The sequence below is a fragment of the Panulirus ornatus genome, chromosome 42 (genome assembly GCF_036320965.1).
Source record: "Panulirus ornatus isolate Po-2019 chromosome 42, ASM3632096v1, whole genome shotgun sequence".
NCBI classification, from domain to species: Eukaryota; Metazoa; Arthropoda; class Malacostraca; order Decapoda; family Palinuridae; genus Panulirus; species Panulirus ornatus.
In genome coordinates, this window is record NC_092265.1 from 24,280,009 (window position 1) to 24,300,897 (window position 20,889).

Sequence of the window (20,889 nt, forward strand, 5' to 3'; positions counted from 1 at the left end):
AGACGATTGAATAGTTGGACCGCCAAACAAAAGACGATTGAATAGTTGGACCGCTAGACAAAAGACTAGAATAGTTGGACCGCCAAACAAAAGACGGTTGAATATAGTTGTAACACGAACTAAAAGATTTACGAATGGTAGAAGCATTAAGGACATTACTTAATGATGAATAGATTATGTTCTAAACTTAGATCACCAGAACACGAGACATATATAAAAAAAAGGAGGACAAAGAAAAAAAAGCATATATGAAATATAGATGTTGTCCCAAACAAAAAAAGTCGAGAATAAATGATCATAAATGATAATTATAGTTCGAAGCTTCGAACATTAAGGGATTTAATCATAAATGAAGCATCGAAACAATGAGAGATTCTGAAGTAGGCCATCAGCGATCGCTGGCTGCCGCCGACGGGAGCCGGGTGCTGCCACCATGGCAGGTTCAGTAACCTGGAGATAACTACGTGGTGACCTGTGAGGTAGTTCCGGGTCAGGCAGGGTCACGTGGACCGACCGAGGGTCGTCTTGGGTTTCAAACCTCCTGACGCAGGATTTGTGGTAGACGAACACCTGACTGCTGACGATGACCCGTGCTAGGAACACCTGAATGCTGACGATGACCCGTGCTAGGAACACCTGACTGCTGACGATGACCCGTGCTAGGAACACCTGACTGCTGACGATGACCCGTGCTAGGAACACCTGCCTGCTGACGATGACCCGTGCTAGGAACACCTGACTGCTGACGATGACCCGTGCTAGGAACACTTGACTGCTGACGATGACCCGTGCTAGGAACACTTGACTGCTGACGATGACCTGTGCTAGGAACACTTGACTGCTGACGATGACCCGTGCTTGGAACACCTGCCTGCTGACGATGACCTGTGCTAGGAACACTTGACTGCTGACGATGACCCGTGCTAGGAACACCTGACTGCTGACGATGACCTGTGTCTGACACACGAAAATCTGCAGGTTACTCACTGACCTGGTCATTCCCAGTGAAGGTGTATGACATCTGAACCACTAAATTACCCTCTTAACGACGTGCGACCCAACCATCAAGTGACTGATGACCTTGTTGTCAGCAAAAGAGTCATTAACTACGGTCGGTCGGTGTGGCTGTGGTGTGGGCGGCTGTAGTCGGGCGGTGTGGTCGGTCGGTGTGGCTGTGGTCGGTCGGTGTGGCTGTGGTCGGTCGGTGTGGCTGTGGTGTGGGCGGCTGTGGTCGGTCGATGTGGTTGTGGTGTGGGCGGCTGTGGTCGGTCGGTGTGGCTGTGGTGTGGGCGGCTGTGGTCGGTCGGTGTGGCTGTGGTGTGGGCGGCTGTGGTCGGTCGGTGTGGCTGTGGTGTGGGCGGCTGTGGTGTGGGCGGCTGTGGTCGGGCGGTGTGGGCGGCTGCGGTGTGGGCGGCTGTGGTGTGGGCGGCTGTGGTCGGTCGGTGTGGTTGTGGTGTGGGCGGCTGTGATGTGGGCGGCTGTGGTCGGGCGGTGTGGCTGTGGTGTGGGCGGCTGTGGTCGGGCGGTGTGGTCGGGCGGTGTGGGCGGCTGTGATGTGGGCGGCTGTGGTCGGGCGGTGTGGCTGTGGTGTGGGCGGCTGTGGTCGGGCGGTGTGGTCGGGCGGTGTGGGCGGCTGTGGTGTGGGCGGCTGTGGTCGGGCGGTGTGGGCGGCTGCGGTGTGGGCGGCTGTGGTGTGGGCGGGTGTGGTGTGGGCGGCTGTGGTGTGGGCGGCTGCGGTGTGGGCGGCTGTGGTGTGGGCGGCTGTGGTGTGGGCGGCTGCGGTGTGGGCGGCTGTGGTCGGGCAGTGTGGGCGGCTGTGGTGTGGGCAGGGACAAGCGAGCGAGGGTTAGGCGAAACGTAAGAGCAACGTTGCTTGAGATGCTTGTGGTCAGCGACGGAGGCGAAGTTTGCCACACTTCCACTGGAACGTGGAGCAGCGCCGCTACTGCACCCCTCGTCCGGACGACAGATCGAAGAACTTGTCGTCCGAGCGACTGATCGAAGAACTCGTCGTCCGAACGACTGATCGAAGAACTTGTCGTCCGCAAAATGAGGAAGGTGAGGATAGGAGGTCCAACATGACACAATCAGCCGCTCGAATGTCCTCGACGCAGGGTTAGCTGAACGACAGATGAGATGACGAGGGAGAGATACTGGTAGATGACGAGGGAGAGATACCGGTAGATGAGGAGGGAGAGATACTGGTAGATGACGAGGGAGAGATACTGGTAGATGAGGAGGGAGAGATACTGGTAGATGAGGAGGGAGGGATACTGATAGATGGAGAGGGAGAGATACCGGTAGATGAGGAAGGAGAGATACTGGTAGATGAAGAGCGGGTCTATGTTATGCCTCCGTCGTCCCACAGCTACATTTGTGTCGCCCCTGGCAGACAGAAGCGTCGCTTGGGGAGGTAAATCGGTAGAATTAAGGGAGGAGAAAAGTTAGTCCAATTATCACAACTTACAACCTGGAGGAGGCTAGCGGAAGATGCGATAAAGGTGAGTTAGGAGTCGTCTACGGGAGGAGGGTCAGATGACCCAGCTAGGAGTGGGATTGTATGAATAATGACGGGTGGAGGATGGATAAGGACACCAGGGGTAATCAAGAGACCCAGGGTGTTGACACACACACACACACACACACACACACACACACACACACACACACACTACACTCGACCATCAGTTTACAGGTTCGTCGGTGCGGTTCTTGTGGTGTCCGCTAAAGTTCCCCAAGTGTTGTAGGACTTCAGTTTGAAGGTTAGAGGACGTCACAGCTTCGTGGAAGGGACTCTGGGTAGTGGAAGAGTTTTATTAATGTTTGTAGAGTTTGTAGAAGGAGGAGGTTAGACAGAGACACATGGTGTTAGACGGAAGATAAATATTGAGCCAGATGGCGTCTGAGGATGGAGGTCGACAGTCCATTTGGAGTAAACAGGGCGCGCTGGCACCGGGGTAAGAAGAAGAAGCCTCTCCTTTAACTGACGCTGAGGCGTATGGACAGCTCCACAAGCGAGGCTGACAGCTCAGGAACCAATTAAACGATGGCAGGGATATATTGAAGCCTTGACCGTGAACCAGTGAGACAGTCTCATAGATAATATGAGACTTTTGAAGCCTTGAACTGAACCAGTTGAACAGTTTGATGGGCATGTGAATCAGTTGGTGAAACAGTTGTAAAGGTATATGAGACAGCTGAAGCCATGCACTAAACCCGCGAAGCAGTTTCGTAAATATTTGAATCACCTGAAGCCCTGAAGGAACTCGTCAAGCCACATTATGGTATGACCATCAACCAAGAGTGTGGTCAAACTGGCGCATGGAAGCATAAGAATGACCCGTCGAGGTCATGACCTCCAACTGGCTGGTAAGATCAGGTCAGATAACTGACGCAAGTCCCCAGAGGGGAGGCTGAACATGTCTCTGCTCCTCTGATATGCAGATCTCTCCAACCCCTTCACCGCGGCGCTGCCCCACCTACCATGTTCTGTTGCATTCAGGGCATATATATATATATATATATATATATATATATATATATATATATATATATATATATATATATATATATATATATATATATATTGGAAAGGTCACAATTGAGCACGTGATCTTGTAAATTCCTTCTTATCCACCGGAGAAGTGAGACACGATAAGTTCCCAAGTGCACTTTCGTGTAATGATCACATCATCATTGTTTACCAAATAGCGTCCTATCTACGTCTCTTCCTCGTATATCAGCTGACTGTTATAGTTTTCTTTCTGGTATCTCCCCTGATGATGTGATCATTACACGAAAGTGCACTTGGGAACTTATCGTCTTTCATTTCACGTTGAGAATTACACTGAGTGATATGAACAAGCAAGACCACCTGAGATTGGCGGCCGGAGCAACACCAGGCGTCACAGCTGGTTATGGTGACGCGGAGGACGTGTGATACGCGTGACGGCCGCTCCCGTCGTAACGCCGAGTGACGACAAGAGACAAAGTGGAAGTGGCTGGCTTACCTGGCGCTGACTGTGGTGTGTTGATGTTTACTACTGGAATTGTAACGCCCTGAGGGAGGGAGGGTCACACCGTGGTCACATATCAATGGGTTCTCCTTTGTCACCAGATACAATGTGTTACAAGGTAGCAACATAACAGTGTTACTCCTGTACTGTCTTGTGTTACTCCTGTACTGTCTTGTGTTACTCCTGTACTGTCTTGTGTTACTCCTGTACTGTCTTGTGTTACTCCTGTATTGTCTTGTGTTACTCCTGTACTGTCTTGTGTTACTCCTGGACTGTGTAGTGTTACTCCTGTACTGTCTTGTGTTACTCCTGTACTGTCTTGTGTTACTCCTGGACTGTGTAGTGTTACTCCTGTACTGTCTTGTGTTACTCCTGTATTGTCTTGTGTTACTCCTGTACTGTCGTGTGTTACATATACCGTGCGATGTGTGGCTGCATCTGGTTTATTGGGTTTTAATGTCTGTTTTAAACTTACTAACTGTGTGGGTTGGTGTCACCATATGTGTGTGTGTGTGTGTGTGTGTGACCGCCTATATACAGGGGACATGGAGGGAGCTGTATTACAGTGGGATCCCATCTCTTGGGCAATTCATGTGTGTGTGTGTGTGTGTGTGTGTGTATTTCAACCTTATTATGCTATGTAGACATCTCAAACTCCTCGAGGAAAGAATTAAAAAGTAAAAATACGTCTCCTGTACAAGAGAAATTCCAGTCGCCATAATTACGGCAAGATTCCCTGACATGTTTACCTGCGAACATATCAGTTCGAGACATTTCGAATCGCCTGAGTAATGCAGCTGACCCCGGGATTTGCCACGATGCTGGTTAAAGGTCAAGTGAGGTAAGATTCTGGTTAACGAGGCCCTTCAGCCCGCGAAGTGGTGGTGGTGGTGGCTGTGTGTGGCGGTAAAGTGGGTACAGCCACTTACCCGACCCCGCTCTCTCCTCAGTCCTGGATGAAACTCGACCCCGAACATAAATGGTTCATTCCCGGGTGAAGCCGAGTCGTTCAGGGGAATAATGCAGAGGACATCGTTCAACCAGCATTAATCAATTAGAGATGTTGTCATACATGGAATATACAGCGGAATACATCGGCCAACACTGGAGAGTACACACACCAAACTCAGTTGGTACAGCAAAGTACAGCAAACTGTACCGCAACGATACAGAACAATATGACTCACAGCTTCGTGAGCCAATACCCACCCTCCCCCCAAGAAGCTGACTTTATTTCATCAAGGAAACGTTAACACCTGACTCTCTCTCTCTCTCTCTCTCTCTCTCTCTCTCTCTCTCTCTCTCTCTCTCTCTCTCTCTCTCTCTCTCTCTCTCTCTCTCTCATCCATCGGGTAGTTTTCTTAACGACGTTTCATCCCCCTTCTCTTCTCGGAGAAAGTCAAGCAATTTCCAGCAAGGTGAGTGAAGTTAGGTCATTTTTTCCCTGAGGTGATGTTGACATGTGTACGTAAGCGAGTAACTGAAGACGAGATGGGACACACTCTCCTCCTCCCCGTGCGTTCGTTGGGGCACACGACCAGGCAGGGGTGTCGCCTGGATATACCTGTTGGTGTGAAGGGAATGCCAGAACTGCTGCTGCTGCTGCATCCAGTTTCTGTAATGGCGTCAGACAGGGATATCCATGCACGCCGCCTCTGCCTCTGTTTAATGAGCTTAGTTTCATACCTTCTTTGCTTCCAAGACGTCTAGACTTGGTGCTCCAGTTCCATGACTTCCAGATTTTTTGGGGGAGTCATAGAACTCTGAGGTTCGCTTTTCCAGTTTCCAGGACCTGTAGGTTTGTTGTTCTAGATTCCAGGGTTTCCAGATTTGTTGTTTGAGACTGACTCTGAGGTTTGATTTTTCAGTTTCCAGAAGTTCCAGGTTTGTTGTGTCAGCTTCGAGGACTTCCAGATGTGTTGTTCCAGTCTCCTGTACTTCCAGATTCTATTGCCACTTTCCAGAGCTTTCAGTACTTTGTGCCAGTTGCCAAAGCTTCCAGATTTATCATACACCTTCTCCCACCTTCACCTCCCCAGTCCCTGTTCCCTCCCAAGCTTCACCTCCCCAGGCCCCAGGTTCTTTCCCAGTCCCCAGTTCCTCCAAAGCTTCACCTCCCCAGGCCCCAGGTTCCTTCCCAGCCCCCAGTCCCTCCCCAAGCTTCACCTCCCCAGGCCCCGATTCCTCCCCACTTTAACCTCCCCCTGCGCCGATCCTCACCTCCCCCCTCCCGGCTCATCATTACACCGTTTTCCTTTACCACTTAAGAAATAATGTGGATGATTGGGCTCAGTCCTCTCCAGTGGGAGACGTTAGGGGCTGGTCGTGTGGAGAGACCAGCAAGAAAATAAAATACTCAGCCAAAACAATTTGTTTGTCTCCCTTGAAGGAGGAGGAGGAGGAGGAGGAGGAGGAGAAGAAAGGCGACATCTTGGTAGCACAGAGTTGCCTGCCCCGGCCCACTAGTTCTCCGTGTGACCTGAAGTACAACGTTATGTGTAATATTCTCTTCGAAATTACCTGCCAAAGTGCGGTCGACTTGCGAGTCGGAGACAAGATAGGTCCCTGCTGGGAAACACTCCTCCCTGGCAGTTCGTTCTCACACTGGTGGGCTCAATTGACCTGTTGTCCTTTGAGATAAGGATGATAGACTGTAATTGGTTGTTAGTGGTCATTCACAGCGATTTGAGTTACAGTCCTTGAGGGCGTAACCCACTCCACTACATTCTTTTACGGCTCTTCTACATACACATCGTACCGTAGCATATACAAACCACGTTTTTCATATACATCTTTTTGTATGATTTCCCTGAAGCGTGTTAACACTATATTCGCCCGCGAACGTTGGCGTTTCTGGTTATACGAACGGCTCCTGTACGAGGCTAAAGGACTGGTATGTATATATACATATTAAGACGGATCGGCTTCAACAGATAACATCTCACGATATATATATATATATATAATCACCTATATATATATATATATATATATATATATATATGTACGACAATCATCCTTGATATCAACACACACACACACACACACACACACACACATACACACACACACACACACACACACACACATAGGGAAGAGGTGTAAGGAAAACACTGAGGCTGCCATATAAACAAAAGGAGACATGTAGATGGTACTGACCCATATATGATAAGGTCGCCATGAAGTCAGTGTCTCCCACACGTGCTGAGGACGTGTGCAGACGCGCGTGACAGGCCGCTGGCAACTGTAAGAGATGGAGAAATAGTCGTAGGTGATAGAGCTATTGTGGCCTGTAATACACTGGGAAAGATATAATCAGAAAGGAAATGGATGAATTACTTACGAAGGAGACTTGATTTGAGAGACGGCACATTCTGATGGAAACAGAGTCATGTGTGTCAATGAATTATATCGTAGACGTGTTACTGAGGGAGTGAGCCGCGTCTTGCACGGAGGAAACATAAACGACAGACATATAGACAGACAGACGGACGGACAGACAGAAAGAGAAAATGGGTGCGAGAAACCAGAGAAAACGAGAAGACACAAGGAGAGAGAGAGAGAGAGAGAGAGAGAGAGAGAGTATGTTTAAAGCAAGACATAATTACCCAGACAATATACTGAGGCGGTGTCTGCTGGCGGCTCCTACTTCTTGACCTGCTTGTTGCTTGCCGTGTCTGCTTGCACCCCCCCACCTCCCAACCAACCTCCCCCCCCCTCTCTCTCTCTCTCTCTCTCTCTCTCTCTCTCTCTCTCTCTCTCTCTCTCTCTCTCTCTCTCTCTCTCCCTCCTGTGGAATCCCATGGCGTCACCACACAGGCCAGGCTCGCCCACTGTGGTGACGTGACGCTGGCCCGCGTCACAGGGGTGACGCTGGTAGGTGCTAGGGGCGCCGTCCCTCACCCGGTGGCTGGTCTGAACAGCCAGGACCTTCCCCCTTCTTCTGCGTCGCTACTGACGAAGGTGCACCGTGGTCCATGACTTGTCACGACAGCTGCTGCATTTATCATCGTAGGTCCTTCACTCGGCTGGTCTGGTCCTCCTCCCACTGGTCTGTGTCGCACGGGCTGGTGTAGAGGGCAAGGTCTGTGTCTGCTGCTGCCGCAGACAGTCACAGACAGACGGACAGGCTGGTGTGCACAGCAACCTACCCTCAGGGAATGACGTCAGTGTGTGTGTGTGTGTGTGTGTGTGTGCAGTGGGTTACCTCCTCAACCCTCCCCCATTACCCCAGCCATCACCGACCCCAATACCTCCCCAACACGCTCCCCCAACACGTCCCCAACTTACTGTCATATTACTCTCCCCAGCACACTCCCCTAGCATGCTCCCCAACACACACAACCATCACACTCACCGAAACACCTCCCTCCTCCCCCCCATCCCCATTTCCTCCCAACACACCACAACACACTCCCCAGCACACTCCTACAACACACACTCCCTCATCATACTCCCACAACACACTCTCTAACACACTCTCCAACTCGCTCCCCCATCATACTTCCACAAGACACTCCCCAACACACCCCTCATCATACCTCCACAATACACTCCCCAACACACCCCCATCATACTTCCACAACACACTCCCCAACACGCTCCTCCATCGTACTTCCACAACACGCTCCCCCATCATACTTCCACAACACGCTCCCCCTTCATACCTCCACAACACACTCCCCAACACACTCCCCCACCACACCCCTCCTGCAGTCGCTCCTCACTATAAATCATCAGTTGGCCATTTCGTCAACCGTATCAGTGATTTACACTCTGTTAGGAATGTATTGATTGTGGGGGGGGAGGCGTGCGACGCCCTCGCCACCACCACTTCCTTCTACAGGCAAAGGGAAAGGACCAGCGGAACGGAGGAGGACTTGCCGGGACGGACGGGGAGGAAAAGCAGGACAGGTGGGAGAGAGAGAGAGAGGGAGAGGGAGGGGAAAAAGAGGGAAGGAACAGACGCAGACGTAAGGATGCGACGTATTCCTTGTAGGACACTTGGAATCCTGTCTCTTTGGTCGACACGACCGAGGCGTTTGGTGCTGCTCTCTGCTCGACGCAGGAGGCCTCTGGTGCCATCATGGTATGGCTCCACTGCCCTCAAGGACCCCCTCCACTACTGCTGACCACCTCCTACTCCACACTCGTCGACATGGGCCTCCAACCACGAAGGATGACATCAACCCGGCCAGCTGGAACTCACCCCGGACGGACGACTTAATTAATGTTTTCTTGGCTATTTTCTTCCTTCTTTTTCTTCCTTGCCTCTGTGCTGGTGGTGTTGGTCACGGGTATTTTTAGCCGCGTTGCACGACCATCTTGCGTCAAACATTTCTGCCATGAATATTGAAATAGTTGCTCGACCTGTTGTCGGGTCGGACCTGAGGCGTGTTTGTCTGCCGGCAACGATCGGGTCGGGGACCTGCCGGGCTGGCAGGGAGGGCTGAGCACAGGTGAGGGCAGGGAGGGCTGAGCACAGGTGAGGGCAGGGAGGGCTGGCACAGGTGAGGGCAGGGAGGGCTGAGCACAGGTGAGGGCAGGGAGGGCTGAGCACAGGTGAGGGCAGGGAGGGCTGGCACAGGTGAGGGCAGGGAGGGCTGAGCACAGGTGAGGGCAGGGAGGGCTGGCACAGGTGAGGGCAGGGAGGGCTGAGCACAGGTGAGGGCAGGGAGGGCTGAGCACAGGTGAGGGCAGGGAGGGCTGGCACAGGTGAGGGCAGGGAGGGCTGGCACAGGTGAGGGCAGGGAGGGCTGGCACAGGTGAGGGCAGGGAGGGCTGACCGGCAGTGACTTGGTTGTTATTGTCTGGGTATGTAATGAGCATTACGAGGTTGTTATCTCGTTAATCACAACTGCCAGAGTCGTTGTTGTAGTGTTATTATCTACACTCCGTCTGAGTCGCAGTGAACAAGGTTATTAAACGTCATAACTGCCTTGAGGTGTAGTTGGTGGGGGTCCCTGAATGCTCTACCCTCCCTCAACCCCTCCCCAACCTACCCTCAACCCCCTCCTCCAACCCCATACCCCCCTCACCTCTCTCCTTCCCCAACCCACCCGCTCCCTCCAACCTCCAAACCCACCCAGGGTGTTGATCGGTCCGTGACAAAGGGTACGGCAGTAATCGAATGACCCAGACACAGGTATTTGAGACGAGAGAGAGAGAGAGAGAGAGAGAGAGAGAGAGAGAGAGAGAGAGAGAGAGAGAGAGAGAGAGAGAGAGAGAGAGAGTAGATTCGCACTGCTTAGTAACTCGTTACCTTCCTTCGTGACGTCCTCGTCGCATAGACTCAGTCTGGTGCTGTCATGGGTAATGCACCGAAACCACAGCTCCCTACAGAACTTTCTATGGATATATATATATATATATATATATATATATATATATATATATATATATATATATATATATATATATATAGTCTTTGATGATAAGCCGATGCTGCCCGATCACGTGAGACCTGCCGATAACACTGTGTCTGGAGACAGCCGACCTGCCGATAACATGAATCCTCGATATCAGTGATAGTGCCCGATAACAGGGGTTCTGGAGGCACTGCAAATAATACAGAGGGAACAGATAGGGTTATCTTGCTGTCTTTGTTCCGATAACCAGATCTGTTAAGATAACACAAGCCAGTCACTCCTAAACCCCCCCCCCTCCCCCTTCACTAAGATAACCCCCCCCCCCCACGTGCTTGATACGTAATTATAGTAATGATGGTAATGGTTCTATCCCCCCCACCCCCCCACAGACTAGGCCAGGATCTCTTTATTATGAATGATTAACATAATTCACCCAAACTGCCGCCACAAACTCGATTGTTACCGTTGTTAATAATGTTAACTCCGCCAGAGAGAAAAATAGAACGGCGAGATGAAAATTGGGTCGCTGGAATGTAAACGGGTGTTAACGGGGATAATATAAACGGGAATGTTAACGGGGGAACTTTAAACGGGTGTTAACAGGGAAACTGTAAACGGGAATATTAACGGGGAAACTGTAAACGGGAACATTAACGTGGATGTATCACACTGGACTGGGTCATCATACCCGCTAAGCCAGCTGCTCCATCTGGCTAAGCTTCAAGGCGAATCCACCTTCATGTTGACGATCAATAAGCAAAAAGCAGACAGCAGCAGCAGCAGTCTGCTTCCAGGGAGTAAGCAGACAGCAGCAGCAGTCTGCTTCCAGGGAGTAAGCAGACACAGCAACAGCAGCAGCAGTCTGCTTCCAGGGAGTAAGCAGACAGCAGCAGCAGCAGCAGCAGCAGTCTGCTTCCAGCGAGTAAGCAGACAGCAGCAGCAGCAGCAGCAGTCTGCTTCCATGGAGTAAGCAGACACAGCAACACTCACTAACTTTCAGTTTGTTTTTCCAGTTTTCCTCACCACACATTTTGCTTCATTAGATTGTGTGTGAACTAAACATCCTGCATGGTTGAACTTCACGAGACGTAACAGACACATGGACACCGCTTATCTTCGCTCAGATGAACTGATCACATACAATGGAGCTGTGTTCATCTGATGTACATTCTCGTAAATAACTTCATTATCGCATAAATTAAACCATTAATGATGATTACGATGGCTTGATCCAGCCGGACTCCTGCCGGATGTTAACCAAGTGTTTATGTTTACCTCTTCGTTGCCAGATGTTAACCAAGTGTTTATGTTTACCTCTTCGTTGCCAGATGTTAACCAAATGTTTATGTTTACCTCTTCGTTGCCAGATGTTAACCAAGTGTTTATGTTTACCTCTTCGTTGCCAGATGTTAACCAAGTGTTCATGTTTACCTCTTCGTTGCCAGATGTTAACCAAGTGTTTATGTTTACCTCTTCGTTGCCAGATGTTAACTAAGTGTTTATGTTTACCTCTTCGTTGCCAGATGTTAACCAAGTGTTTATGTTTACCTCTTCGTTGCCAGATGTTAACCAAGTGTTTATGTTTACCTCTTCGTTCCTCTTCCCTCCAGGTTGAACAAAAGTCACCGCGCAGCCCAGGACGCGGAGTACCCAGCCTACGGCGTCACTGGGCCTAACAAGGACTTGTCTCCGTCGTCGGGCGACCGTAAGCTGGCGCAGTCTGCGCACATGTACCACTACCAACACCAGAAGCAGCAGATGATCGCCCTCGAGAAGTAAGAGGACAACACAGTGTGTGTGTGTGTGTGTGTGTGTGTGTGTGTGTGTGTGTGTGTGTGTGTGCATTTTCCAGTGGCTAGAAGCCATTAGCAGGTGTGTGTGTGTGTGTGTGTGTGTGTGTGTGTGTGTCTGTGCATTTTCCAGTGGCTAGAAGCCATTAGCAGGTGTGTGTGTGTGTGTGTGTGTGTGTGTGTGTCTGTGCATTTTCCAGTGGCTAGAAGCCATTAGCAGGTGTGTGTGTGTGTGTGTGTGTGTGTGTGTGTGTGTGTGTGTGTGTGTGCATTTTCCAGTGGCCAGAAGCCACTAGCAGGTGTGTGTGTGTGTGTGTGTGTGTGTGTGTGTGTGTGTGTGTGTGTGTGGTGTATGATGAGGGAGTTTTACATTCGTGAAGTCCCCCATCTCTTGTGCATTCTCTGCGGTCGTACATCTTAATTTCATGCGTGTTTGCTTGCATGCGTGTGTGTTTCTGTGCATTTATCACGTTTTGATTCAAAGATGAGATTGTACTAATGCATTACGTTGTAGAATACTCATTAACTTACACATTACTCGTTGATTATAGGCCATTAACTTGCTACTGACTCCCTGATCATGTTGCTTTGATCATTGTTCTGTGATCGTATTTCAATAACACACTACGTCATTATACATTAACTTCTTCCATTCAATTTTTGGCGTCTTTAACTTCCCCTTCAATGTTCCATTAACTATTGATACATATTTTCCCTCTACCTTACTTCACCCATCTCGTAACATACACACCCTCCCCATTAACCATCACTAGATTCATCCTAAACCCCATTATTATTCCCATCTCGTCTCTAGGGATGACCACCATTACCCATTAAACCATCGTCTCTTGAACCATTTTTTCCCACCCATTACTTCACTCGTTGTGACCCATCGAACTTTCGTTCTCTTTACTCACTAACACCGTAGTTACAACGCCTGTCCCCATTACCCATTATCGTAGATAACCCTCAGTCCCCGTGTTCAGGTAATCTGTTACCCATTGACCCATTTCTTGCTGGTTTAATGGCCTCTGGAATTGCATGTTTGACTGTAAATATTAGTTATGACCAGCTGATTCGTTCCCTATAAACCCATTATCCCGTTACCTCATAATGGGTCCCTCATGATCGGCTGACCAATCACACAGCGGCCATTACTTGCCCAACTATGGGGTACAACCTGGTTGTCCATTAATCTCATAACCCATAACCTCTTTTCCCATTAATCCATCATCGGCCCCTTCACTCACTCCCCATCAATTCGTTAACCCTTATCGCCCCATTACCCACTTTCCATTAGCTTCTTATCACCCCTTATCTCCCCTTAACTCATTCCCCAGAAGGATCTCCCTTCTTTAACCCAATCCACAATAACTGAACAACCTTTATCACTCCCCCCCCCTCCTTCGCTCTCTCTTATCAATTAGTTATCACCCCCACATAACCTGGTCACCCACTCCCCATTAACATATCACCGGGTAACTCCCGTTACGATCGCCCCCCATGTGACGGTTTGACTCCTCGTCACAGGTCTGCTGGAGGCGAGCGTCACGGGTCCACCTCAGACGCCGACTCAGAGGAGGAAGGCGAGGAAAACGAATACACGGTCTACGAGTGCCCCGGCCTGGCCCCGGTGAGTTACGACCTGGCCCCGGTGAGTTACGACCTGGCCCCGGTGAGTTACGACCTGGCCCCGGTGAGTTACGACCTGGCCCCGGTGAGTTAAGACCTGGCCCCGGTGAGTTACGACCTGGCCCCGGTGAGTTAAGACCTGGCGCCGGTGATGGAAGTGTACAGGAGTGGTGAGGGAATCGTCTCTGTCATGAGTGAAGGTTTGCTGACCGTGTGGGCTGGTCACGTCACCCTCCAGGTTAATGGTGTACAGAGATAAGACCCTAAACTTCCTTTGGCCGGAGCAGACAAGGTGAGGCTCGTCCCCCTCTTCGCTGGGGAGAAACCTCCTCCTCCTCCACCTCTCATATCTCGATGTGTCTTCCAGCCGCCACCATATCCACCTCTTCCATCCATATCCCCAAACTTCCACCTCAGTACTCGTTATCCCCGTCTGGACCATCTTCGCCTCCTTGTCTCCCACTTGTATACAGGGACGTGGTTGGCCCTGCCACCGTCGTGCACAGGGACGTTGTTGGTCCTGCCACCGTCGTGCACAGGGACGTTGTTGGTCCTGCCACCGTCGTGCACAGGGACGTTGTTGGTCCTGCCACCGTCGTGCACAGGGACGTTGTTGGTCCTGCTACCGTCGTGCACAGGGACGTGGTTGGCCCTGCCACCGTCGTGCACAGGGACGTGGTTGGCCCTGCCACCGTCGTGCGCAGGGACGTGGTTGGCCCTGCCACCGTCGTGCACAGGGACGTGGTTGGCCCTGCCACCGTCGTGCACAGGGACGTGGTTGGTCCTGCCACCGTCGTGCACAGGGACGTTGTTGGTCCTGCCACCGTCGTGCACAGGGACGTGGTTGGCCCTGCCACCGTCGTGCAGGTCCTGGGTGGTACAGACACCCGCCCTCGCCACATGTAACCCAGAGTTCCCTCATCATGGTTTCTGTGCCTCGTCTTCTGTTTAAGAGCTTCTCCAACTGCTCACTGGGTCACATGCTCCTGGGTCGTTCAACATCTGAATCTTATTATGTGATTTACTCCTCCTCCTCTCCCACCTATCCTTTCTCCCTCTATCTCCCCATCTTTGCCAACTATATATATATATATATATATATATATATATATATATATATATATATATATATATATATATATATATATATATATATATCCATTTATTACTTACAACAATGTGTTGTTTCTCTAATACTTCTTCAGAATCTGTTTCTCTCTTTCCTCTGTCACTACGCAGTCATTTGCGAACGCTGTAGCTCTCACTGTGAGTCTCCTTTCGCTCCCTTCTTTCAGTTATCCACAGCTTCAGTCACAATGGAAGATCTTGAAGGTTGACTGCTTGATGTACGCCCTTCCCACTCTGAGGGTAACCTGTGCGTCTGAAGTCTGAGGACGACTACCTCAGCCCAAAAGGCCATTTCTGCGCTACTTTTAAAACTCCGAAGAGTTATAAGTGACTCGATCCTAAAATACATATCGCTGCCAGAAATCTACGTAGTTATTTTTTTCTTTTGGTTGTGTCAGTGAAGACTTAAGTGAGACAGACCGTCAACAATTCTTGGGGTGATGTGAATAGAGAAATTGGTCGCACATGAGGAACCATCTTGTATATACAAAGTGAAAAAAGTGGGGGAAGCTCCTTTGTACGTGTGGAGGTCCGTATGGTATCATAAGTGGCAATGGTTGAGGAAGGGTTGTGGCAGCTGATGATGGCGCGCCACTGGTGATCAACTGGCAGACAGATCAGTGCTCGTATACACATACTAGTCTACAACATTGATGTGGTAATTAAGAAGCTGCTTTTCATCTCATGTGTCCCCATGGTCAGAATGATGCCCATGGATACCTTAATGTATATAAAAACAAGTATTTAATTCAGTTATTACGATTACTTTTTATGGTAATTGATAATTAAGATTTCATTGAGATTATAAGTTGACGTGGCCCAGAACAAAGGCGTGTGTGTGTGTCGGGGTAACAGAGATAACGCAGGCAGAGCTTGGGTACATACCGTCTTGGACCCGTCCATTTATCTGTCCTGTGAATCGTATTTATGGAACAGACATCCTGTTGCTCAGGCCTTCTTATGATACTAACTGGTTCCCTTTTCCACAGACTGGTGAGATGGAAGTGAAGAATCCTCTGTTCCACGATGACCCTACCCCTGCCACTCCCTCAATGAGAAAGGAGCAAGAGGAACAGGAAGCAGAGGAGGACGAGGAGGAAGAGGTGGAACAGAAGGACCAATGAACAGCAAGACCAACTTGGTCAGAAGACTGACTACAAATGTGTGAAATCCGCCGAGGAGGAAAAAACAAATTGGAATAAAACGAAACAGAATTTTACAGACACCAGAGCAAACGCTTGGGAGTGTGGGGCAAGAACGTTAGAAAATGTTCAATGTGGAACTTTATACCTTGAGATAATACCTGATAAACTGATAAGCTCTTACACAAAGGAATTATTCTACATATGTATGATGACCCTATATATATATATATACATATATATAAGTTGCCTAGCAAGGACCAACCCTAGAAGGAACTATGCATATATAAACCCAATATATAAACCTATTGTCCCTCATACCCATGAACAAATTTTAACAAGTTTAGGTTTTGTTAAAATCCTTCAGGTTAAAACCAAAGTATAAAAGTAACATTCCTTAATATAATATATACGTGGCATTGATAAGAAACATAGCTAGTTTGATAACAGGAAAGATAGTGTAGCTAATAACAGTACTGGAGCGTAGTGTTATGGTAGATGAACTTAGAACTACATCAGTACAGCATCAGAATGTAGAACCCTAATTATGAGGTGACGTCAGGCAGCTCTGTCAACACACTGGTTCCTCACCACCCTGAGACTTTATTATGTCAACATTCATATGTTTCACTTTAGGATAAGACCATAATAAGGCCTGGTATCTGTCGCTATCTGTGAAACAAGAGGTGATCATTTATATTAGTTTCAATTTTCTCTCGCTTCATGCAATTATGATAATCATTTATTAATATATATATATATATATATATATATATATATATATATATATATATATATATATATATATATATAGGTAGATAGATTTAGATATTTCATTACAGATCATGGAAGTATTTCTGTCAGTTGTTCGTTTTTGGCAACCCATGTTTACATATGAACACATACATGTCATGAGGGAGTTTGTGTGCTATGTGTTCATATATCAGTGAGTTACCTAAGTTGAGCGCATCATGAGGAATATAACCGGGTAATAACGTGATTTTTGGGGTCATCTGTTGATTGCCAGAGTTGTTGACGACATCAAGGTACAAAAACAACAGACAAAAGTTCTTGAACTCCTTCTTAAGATGTTCAAGATGATTCCAAGACTGCTATGGACACCTCTCACTGCACATATTGCCCGGACATATCCAGTAAGACCTGAGCAAGTCTTGATGCAAGAGATGTAGTTGCAGAAACACATAGTTCCCTCTCCATCTTGAATGTCCCATCATGTTGAAGGCACCTCGTGATGAACCTTGAGGCTTCAACAAAGATACTCGAACACAGTAAAGACATTAAGTCTCTACGATACAGAACATCTTCCTATGTGTCACCTGATTTGCACCCAGTCGACCAAACGTGAGACAGCATCATGAGCTCCACCCTGCCAGCTTCCACTTAGAGATCAACCAGACTGGTAGGTTAGGTTAGGTTATCACACAAATCCCATTCACGTTGTGTTCACACACACACACACACACACACACACACACACAGATCAGTTTACTAGATGCTACAGGATAATCATCAACCTGAGGGAGATTAAAGTGTTAGAATATTATTTTACTAATTATGAGATTATGACCAACCCACCAAAGACTGAACATCAGGGACTTTATGCAACACGAGCATGGATGGTCTTGGAATTCTCGTGAACGCCTGAAGATAATAGACAAGGTATTTCGATCGTTGGTCGTGACTTGATATACTGCGAGCCTGAGATAACCAATCCTTGGCAGTTCATGAGCCTCAAACCCAAATAACCAACCTGATACGTTCATAAAAACTGCTCCCGTAACGCAAGAACGCGTGAACAATATCTGGAGAAACTCACTGCAATGGTTGCCCTGTAGATGTTCAGAGGAAAGTATGAGTTGCAGGAACCAAACCTAACGAAGTGGTGGACAGATTTACTTCCAGACGTGTGATGAAATTTGTCCTTACCTGTAGAATATATATATATATATATATATATATATATATATATATATATATATATATATATATATATATATATATATATATATATATTGCTAGATACTTCAAATATGTTCACCATCAGCTGTTGTCTTGGATTTGTAAACAAAACTACAGGGATTATTCACCTCTAGACCAAGTAATATGGATTTTACTCACATTATGTTGTCCTTGCGTCTTATAATGAACTTACGAAAGGAATATATTGTTTAATGGTTATGTATTTTGTAGTTGGTCTGCGCAGTGTGTTGGGGGACATCCCTCCTGGCTGCACGAAGCCAGGTGGACCATGTCCTGGTCACCTAATATTCCCAGCCTTGTCTCGAGTAGAATTAGTTCGTGTGACTTTATATATCTGTTGTCACTTGAGATCTGGGTAATCGCTCATCAGGAATTCACACAGATGCACAGAACGTTGCAGGAAAATAATATCCTTGTAAGTATTAGAATATTGGCTTTGGGAAGACGTGAACTTTACCAATATACGAACCAATACTTCTGGCCCTGGGCAGTATCCTTATGTGTTCAACGTAAGATATCCGTGAGAGTTTCGGAAGACATTGTCATGTATCAGATTTAATTCACCATATTAGCAGGTATACAGAGTGTGGAAAGTACCTTATAATGTTCCAACAATCAGGATCTAAACTCATTTCCATCCTTAAAACTAAATCAGAGAGAGAAATACTGAACTACACACGAGTACTGCTTACAGCATTTGAACCACGTTTGAAAAAAGGAAGGTCATATAAATTCAGACATTCTTCTCTTATGGGCAATATTTGAAGAAATATGTTGACAACGGATATTAGAGAAAAAAAAAAATGAAAATACATGGTAAAAGTTAGGATACATTGTCTCCTGTCTTGTTATGTGTGATTGTGAAACCACAATACTAGGCTTACTTCCAGCGAACAAATCTCTTTCACAATGTCTAGTATAAACTTCAGGGCCGAAGCCAAAGCAAGCAAACTAGAAACTAGTCTCTAGTTTTCCTCACCTGGTCGGATTTAATAGCCTAGGAGGCTAGCCTTTCCTAGGAAACACCTAGTCGGATTTAATAGCCTAGAAGGCTAGCCTTTCCTAGTCGGATTTAATAGCCTAGGAAGTCAACATGAAGTAGATTAAAAGATATTTGTAAACCTGTCACCCCGACCTAGAGGCTCTTGGTTACTAGCGAGGAAATGTTTGGGTACAGGATACAGTCTGGGTGATACAGAATGAGATGATGCCTCTGGGTATGACAGTAAGAGTATTTAGCTGTATGGAAAGCCAACTTAAGTCTGTAAGGCTCTTCAGGGGAGGGGTCTTCGTATTTCAGGGGCTGACCAGAAGAAAAATAAATGAAAAAAGACAAACTTTCTTAAAGTCATTCAGGGTATTGATAAAATAATAGGTTGATTTACCGTACGTTTTCTAAAGGTAAATCGCTCATTTCTACAGAGAACGGGGTATAAAGCCTTGAAGGGAAATCTACATTTGAAACGATAAAATATAAACAAAAATGTAAAAAATAAAAAAAAAAAAAAGCACCTCTTTCAGTGCTTTTCAGAATACATCCTGAAATATGATCAGTGTTGTGTTATGTTTAGCAAAGAGGTTAAATAGACATATAATTACGGTTACAAATAAAAAAAAGATATTTATTGCATGCCTTGATTGTCTTTACACTGTATGTTCAGTATTATCAAATATACATATAAATATATATATACAGGAATTAGTGTTGTGTGATTTAGTATTAAGGAGAGTCTAGTTAGCTTCCCGGGAATAAATATATATTTTTGCTGTATCAGATTGTATATTAAAACAAAAATAAAAAGGATAGTCAAGCCTTAAAAGTAATTCATAATAGCTAACCAAATCTGGGGAAGTGTTGGCTTCGTTAGAAATAAACCTGACAGTTGATCTCCATATAACACGATAACAAGACAAGATATATAATTATACAGTGTCTTATTATATATTATAGTCAGCAGTGCTGTACGACATTCTGGGTTACATGCAAGACAAGTGCTGGCAGAAGGTAAGGCGAATCGTACGGCTGGCGTTGGCCTGCGGCTCTGTATGGTGTTGTCTTGTGTAGCTAAATGATCAAACTACTACTCCTCTGTAGTTATTCCTCGGGTGAACTCATGACAAGTTTGCCGTGTGCTGAGCTCACACTAACGCACGACCCAGCGCCGAGAAGCCAACACTTCCTCCGCCACTCTGTAACCAGTAAAATTTTGAGTTACGGTGCCGCGTTGCCTAAAACCAGCATAGCGGCGCCCAGTGACTCAGGGGTTAAATATTTTATATTCCGTTCATGAACCACTTTTAGGGATTTTTTTTTTTAAAGTTGCCGATGATAAACTTGCTCTCTGTTGCTAGTACGAGTCAAACAAGTCCTAAAGTCTCCAGTTGGTTTTTGGCTAAAGTAAAATACCTGAGAGAAAATCATAACAAACTCTGACGTCACACATGTATCACATGAACGCAATCGTTTAAGGTATTTTCCACTTAATTTTTTTTTTCTTTCATATCATATATTTATATACAAAATCTTGAGCGTAGGAATATAGTAATCTCACAGACTAAATCCCAATACACCTATCATTGACCTATTCCCACGAAACATTGTTTCGTCCAACATCTGTCATTCCTAACCATCTGATTATATTGATACAATTATCTACAATATAAGGAGAAAGAAAATATATATATCATTATTTCTGCAGTACTGGCAGCACTGCTGAGTTGTGAAGGGAACATTTACCGAAGTGAACCAGTTATACTGTGTACTACTACCTGACCAGATGTGTGGTAATATATGAATCAAGTTTCAGTTCCA

The 20,889-nt window shown here is 47.1% G+C and overlaps 1 protein-coding gene across 1 annotated transcript in view; it reads left to right on the top strand.

The window, feature by feature from the left end:
* Positions 1-20,889, top strand: part of LOC139761982 (neural proliferation differentiation and control protein 1) — a 76,554-nt gene extending 55,665 nt beyond the window's left edge. The window contains exons 2-4 of the mRNA XM_071686741.1: positions 11,995-12,159; positions 13,705-13,807; positions 15,924-20,889. Of these exons, the coding sequence (XP_071542842.1) occupies positions 11,995-12,159; positions 13,705-13,807; positions 15,924-16,058 (403 nt within the window). The 3' untranslated portion in view covers positions 16,059-20,889. The remainder of the gene's footprint in view (positions 1-11,994; positions 12,160-13,704; positions 13,808-15,923) is intronic.